This window comes from Carlito syrichta, unplaced genomic scaffold (genome assembly GCF_000164805.1).
Source record: "Carlito syrichta isolate Samal-C Ts95f unplaced genomic scaffold, Tarsius_syrichta-2.0.1 Scaffold123693, whole genome shotgun sequence".
Taxonomy (NCBI): Eukaryota; Metazoa; Chordata; class Mammalia; order Primates; family Tarsiidae; genus Carlito; species Carlito syrichta.
Genome location: NW_007067789.1, coordinates 79,642 through 85,871, shown reverse-complemented (window position 1 = coordinate 85,871; position 6,230 = coordinate 79,642). Strand labels below are relative to the sequence as shown.

The 6,230-nt window shown below is 48.9% G+C and overlaps 1 protein-coding gene and 1 long non-coding RNA gene across 3 annotated transcripts in view; both read right to left on the bottom strand.

The window, feature by feature from the left end:
* The window catches only part of LOC110594681, an 11,689-nt gene extending 9,865 nt beyond the window's left edge, over window positions 1-1,824 (bottom strand). Inside the window, exon 1 of the long non-coding RNA XR_002481391.1 lies at window positions 1,492-1,824. This is a non-coding gene — a long non-coding RNA (uncharacterized LOC110594681). The remainder of the gene's footprint in view (window positions 1-1,491) is intronic.
* A 2,056-nt stretch (window positions 1,825-3,880) lies between these two features.
* Window positions 3,881-6,230, bottom strand: part of MLLT11 (MLLT11, transcription factor 7 cofactor) — a 6,772-nt gene continuing 4,422 nt past the window's right edge. Inside the window, exon 2 of one of the 2 annotated variants that reach the window (XM_021707743.1) lies at window positions 3,881-5,127. In XM_021707743.1, the coding sequence (XP_021563418.1) occupies window positions 4,849-5,121 (273 nt within the window). In that variant the 5' untranslated portion in view covers window positions 5,122-5,127 and the 3' untranslated portion in view covers window positions 3,881-4,848. The remainder of the gene's footprint in view (window positions 5,128-6,230) is intronic. The other variant, XM_021707744.1, reaches the window with a different exon arrangement.

The following is a 6,230-nucleotide window of genomic DNA, read 5'->3' as shown; positions in this document are numbered from 1 at the left end:
AAAAAAAAAAAAAAAAAAAATTAGCCTGGCGTGGTGGTGTGCATCTGTAGTCTCAGTTTCTCGGGAGACTGAGGTGGATCACCTGAGTCCAGGAAGTCAAGACTGCAGTAAGCCCTGAATCATGCCACTGCACTCCAGCCTGGGCAACAGAGTGAGACTCTGACTCAAAATTTAAAAAAATGAAAAAGAAAACAAAGCACCCACTCTCCCTCCCAAACAAACACACAAAAACTTTCAATAAGTATGTGTGTATATGTGTGTGTGTGTGTGTTTGTTTTGAGTTGGAATCTCATTCTGTGGATGGAATGCAGTGGCCCGTTCACAGCCACCACAACCTCAACCTGCTGGGCTCAGACGATCCTTCTGCCTTAGCCTTCCAAGTAGCTGCAACTACAGGCATGTGCCACCACGTCCGGCTAATTTTTTGATTTATTGTAGAAACGAGGTCTAGACAAGTTGCCCAGGTTGGTCTCAAACCCGTGGGCTCAGACAATCCTCTCACCTCGGCCTCCCAAAGTGCTGGGATTATAGAAGTGTGTTTTAATAATTTACGAAGTGCTTGAGCTCTTGACAATAAAGTACTCTATTTTCAAAGAGTAATTACTTTTGTTTCTATAAGAATTTGGGCGGGGCAGTTTTCTCCTCATTGTGATCAAAGCAAGTATGAAGACAGATGCTTAAGAACATCTCTGCTCGACTGGGTGGATCAAGTGGCCAGATGACAGTATGGCCCCTGATGGCCAAAAGTGTAGTTAAATCGTTGAAGATAAGCCATACACAGTCCTCTTCCAAAGACGTGAGAGGAGACAGAGAGAGAGAGAGACAGGAGAGAAGAGAGTGTGTACGTTCCGGGAAGAGGGAGAGGAACGGAATGACCTCTGAGCCAAAGGAATTTGTAAGAGGAGGAGAAGGCCAACGGGAAGGAGGATGCAACTGAAGAATCCACGGTTCTTTCTGGATTGCACAAGTCCCCACTGGGCGGCCAGCTGTACAAACAACTGTGCAAGAACCGGAGGCGGGGCCCCTTCTGCTCCGGTTCCGGCTCCTGAGTTCACTAACGATCCTGAGATCGTTGGGGTCAGAGAATGGCAGTCCCCGTGTCTCCCTCCAGCACAAATCCTCCAGGTCCTCACACCAGCGTTGTGCCCTTCCGAAAGCCGGGAGCCCGTGCGGGGGTCTCAGCCTCGGCCCCGGCTCCGCGCCGCCCCCTGGCGGTCACCTCTGCGGCCTGGGCTTCCCTCGGTCCAGCTCCCCAGCCCCAGGTCTTACACCCACCCCCTTCTTCACCTCCTTCCAGTCCCCTCCCCTTCCTCCCGACAGCATCCCCTTCCTCTCGTCCCCCTCCCCCCGCCGCCCCGCTTCGGTGAGGGGGCTCTGCTCGGTCCGCACCCAGGAGTCCGGGGCCGGGCTGGGCAGCGGCGCGACTTGTCACGGCGCTTTCCGCGCCAGCCCTGACGCCCCCAAGTCCACGCATCTCTTCTTCCCCCTCACCTCCTCGTCCGGGACGCTGCCGGCTGCGCTTCCGCCGAGCCCGCCAGTTTAGTCCCGTTTCCTTCTCTAGTTAAGACTCCCTGTCAGTGACGGTTACTTTTTGGCCTTTGCACGGATGCATGTTTTGGGGGCCTTTAACCCCCCCTCGTGGAGAAATGGAGGCAACAAAATGGCGGACCCGGAAGTGAAGGCGCCGCGAGTCAGCGTGCCGGCGGAGGGATCTGTGCGGGCAACGTGATCACAGGACACAGCCTTCCATCCGAGCAGAAAGGGGCTGCCCGGCCGGGGCTCGCTTCCCCTCTGCTGAAGGGCTTTCGCGGTGGGAAAGTGCGTGTCGGAGACACCCGAGGCAGGACTACTTAACGGGGCGGAGGACTCTTGGTTACGCGGCCCACGTGTCTTAAAGTTCCAGCAGGGGACGGACCCCGACGGCTGTGTGGGCGCCAAGAACCCGGCGAGCCTCTCCGGGGGAGTCAGATGATGCATCGGGCCTGGAGTTTGCGTCCTACCTCTCGGCTGCTCCGGGGGGCCAGGCTTAGGGTTGACGGGACAGCCTCGCTTTTTCGTCTCAACCTCGGGTGAAGCTGCTTGGGACGTTCCTGGCTTTGCTCGTGAATTGGGCTCTGGAGCCCGACGGGCACATATTTCCAGTTACAGCCTGGATGCAGTAAGGGCCCCAGAGCCAAGCTGTCGGCGCGGACGGTGGAACAAATAACTGAGTCATTTCTTTTTGGGAGCCTGGAAGAGGATGGAGCATGCGTTTGCAAACCCTTTAAGTCACTTTATTTACCGGTTGACCCACGTCTCCGCCCATCAGTTGCTATGACTAAAGGCCTCCGAAAAGTCAGGGAAGAAACCCTTGAGAAGCCAGTAAAAATAGAAAAGGACACATCACTTATCCTTCCTGGTCCGTTGTTTATTAGACTTTGACCATCTTTAGGTGGTGCACCATGCAAGGCCTGGGAGGAGGTTTTTACCTTTCCTCCCTCCTCTGAACTCTAGAGCCAACATGGTGCCATCTTTAAAGTATTTACAGCACACAGACCAACACTACCCACATTGTTGCTTACGGCTTCCCTTTTAAATGTGAGAATCAGAATCTTGTCTCATTCCTGTGTACGTCCTTTGTGTGGCTCAGTGCCTTTCATATACTAGGCACACGAAAATGCAAGTTAGTTTCAAATAGTTTTTTGGAATGAGGTGTTACACATAAGCGGATAACATCAGTTTCTTAGTCACCTAGCAGAATTATTGCCTGAAATATAACGGGCAAGCAGAAGAGTGGTGTAGCTTTCTCCCCAACTACCTAATTTTAAGTTGATTTCACCCCTTTCCGTGTTATTGTTCAACCTGAGGTTCACATTTAATGTATAAGTGCTATTCAAATCATTCTTCCTCAGCCAGGCATCTGTAATCCCAGCAATTTGGGAAGATTGCTTGAGTCCGGGAGTTTAAGACCAGCCTGGGCAGCAACATAGTAAGATCTCATCTCTACAAAAAAAAAAAGTTAAATATTAGCTGGGAGCTGGGCTTGGTGGCTCAGCCTGTAATCCCGCGCTATGGGAAGCTGAGGTGAGTGGGTTGCCTGAGCCCGTGGGTTCGAGACCCGCCTGGGCAACTTGGCAAGACCTCATCTCTACAATAAATCAAAAATTAGCTGGGTGTGGTAGTGCGAGCCTGTAGTTCCAGCTACTTGGAAGGCTGAGGCGGAAGGATCGCCGGAGCCCAGCAGGTCGAGGCTGCGGGAGCCGGGAGCAGCCACTGCACTCCAGTCTGGGTGACAGAGTGAGACTCCAACTCAAAAAAAAAAAAATTAGCTGGGCATGGTGGCAAGTGCCTCTAGCTCCAGCTACTCAGGAGGCTGAGGCCAAAGGACTGCCCGAGCCCAGGAGGTTGAGGCTGCGAACAGTGATCATGACATTGCACTCCACCTTGGGCAATAGAGTGAGACCCAGACTCAAAAAATTCTTCCTCAAAGTTGAATATTAGAAAGATAAAATGTATGGCCAGGCTCGGTGGCTCAGCCTGTAATCCCGCGCTTTGGGAGGCCAAGGTGAGTGAATTTCCTGAGTCCGTGGGTTCGAGACCCGCCTGGGCAACTTGGCAAGACCTCATCTCTACAATAAATCAAAAAAATTAGCCGGGTGTGGTAGCGCGTGCCTGTAGTTCCAGCTACTTGGAAGGCGGAGGCGGAAGGATCGCCGGAGCCCAGCAGGTCTAGGATGAGTCAACGGCCACTGCACTCCAGTCTGGGCGACAGAGTGAGACTCCAACTCAAAAAAAAAAAAAAAAAGAAAGAAAGATAAAATGTATAAACTGAATGTGAAGGCAAGGCTAATTTCTGAGATCTATATTGCTTTCCTGTGAAGAGAGAGACAACTGGAATCCATTCCTGGGATTGACTGTCTTTATTCAATGAGTAAATGGCAGCACAAATCAGCAAAATTTTGGAAGGAGTGGGGTCAAGACATAGGGTCAGAATTATTTATCTCATGGTCTCAATTAGTAGCTTGTCTAAGGCCCATTGATCAGTACCATACGTTGCAAATACAGGAGAACAAGACAAATACTAGGGACCAAACCCTATGCCTTTTAAAAGACTGAATCAAAGCCTTACAAATCATAATAGCAAGAATATATTTTAAGATATATCTAACTTCAACCCACAGGAGCAAAGTTGTAAAGTGAGTGGCCTTGAAGAAGGAACACCCTTTTGAGAAAAAGAGATTAGCTGTGTCTGAAATGATTCAATGTTTTTCTCAAGTTTCACTTGCCATAATGTGTTATTTCCTCTTGTTTTATACCTTTAGCTACCCCCACTTTCTCGAGATAAAGAAGCAGCAGGATCAAAAAAGCAAGAAACTTATCTTCTTAGCTTTTTAGGAGTCCTCCTGTTTTATAGCAGATAATCTCAAACTTCCAAGGTTTTCATTAACCCTTGACAAAATAGTTGTGTTTATAGGCCTAGAGCAGGAAATTAGGAAGGTCTGAGTCATCTCTGAAGCTGATTAAAATGGAGTAAAAAAATTAGTCTTCCGTTTTGCACCACTGCACTACTCTCTGATGTCCCCATCAGGCCTAGTTTCTGGAATTAATTTTTGGAGGGAAAAGGAGAAATCCCTGTGACCCAATACTCCATTGCTTGAACCCTTTACTTTGTAGCTTGAGGGTTCTTGAGAGAAATGGAGTAAATAGATAAATAAATACATAAATAAATAAATACAACTCAACTCTGGCAGATTCATCAGCACCACCAACACAATAGAGGAGAGAGAACAAGATTAAAATGCGAAAGGGGTGGGAAGGAAGGGGCTTGAAAGGGAAGACAGGGCAAGAAGGGGGAGAGAAGTCTTGGCCTCAGAGCAAGTCCAGTTCGAAGGAGTGGATGCTGGCGATGGGAGCTCTCCAGAAGTTGAAGGTGCTGTACTCAAGGAGGGCATCAGCTTCAGGGCTTTTCTCTCGCTCTGCTCCAGTGGCTTGCCCGGTCATTTTGCTAACGCTGCTGTCCTTCATCTTGTAGGTGGACGTGTCTGACAGACCCAGGCCTTCCAGCTCCGACAGATCCAGTTCTGGGATGGGCATCCTCCAGAAAAGAAAGGAGCTGTACTGGCTACTCACAGGGTCCCTCATAGCTTTCTGGAAAGAAACCACTTGTCAGTCTTCAGGCTACAGCAGTATCTTTGGGGCCTACGGCCTCTCTTTGCTTAGAAACTCCACAGCCAGGGTACCTGCATAATGAACATTTGTATACCTAACCTTGAATTGTACCCCACATCTTCAAAATAAAAAAATTAAAGGCTAAAAAAAAATACAGTTATCTATCGATTAAAAAAAAATTATTAAAAAAAAGAAGAAGAAACGCCACAGCCCCACGTGCACCTGGACATAATCCACGTTTCCTAGGACAAGCTTCAGAAACCCTTCCATCATTACCATGTCCTAACTTCTCCCCATCTTGGAATGACTTATTTACTGCACTAAACAGATCTTGGGTTTGATTTTCAAGGCCCCTGCTCATTCCTGAGGAATGAGTTGTATTCATTCATGTTTTAACTCTCTCCATTCTCCACCTTATCATCCTTCCCAAATTTCAACAGCCCAAGTTCCAAGAGCATCCCTCTCCCCAAAACTCTTAGTATACTTATAAACACTTCACTTCTTCCTGACTTGGGTTTAATAGGTCATAGTATGTGTGAAAAGGCCTTCCATGGCATTTCTGCTTTCTACTTGCCTTCTTGCCTTCTAAACCCTACTATAAACTCGCATCTTCCAGGATGACTTCCTTAAACTTCCTGTTTCCTCCAGCATCTCCCCCAACACCCTGTAGAGTTTTACCTAAATCGCTATTGATGTATTTATGTATAGGGATGGTCTTATCTCCTTCAGCAGACTGGGCAAAACCAGTCTGTTTTACCCAAAGGCAAAAACAGTCAACTTTCTTTTTTTTTTTTTTTGGAATTGAAGTCTTACTCTGTCGCTCAGGCTGGAGTATAGTGGCACATTCATGGCCACCACAGTCTCCACCAGCTGGGCTCAGGCAATCCTCTCTCAGCCTTCCAAGTAGCTGGAACTTTAGGCGTGCGCTACCATGCCCGGCTAGCTTTTGCGATTTATTGTAGGGACGAGCTCTCGCCAAGTTGCCCGGGCTGGTCTTGAACCCCTGGGCTCAAGCAATCCTCTCGCCTTGGCCTCCCAAAGTGCTGGGATTACAGGCTTGAGCCACCGAGCCCGGCTTTTTT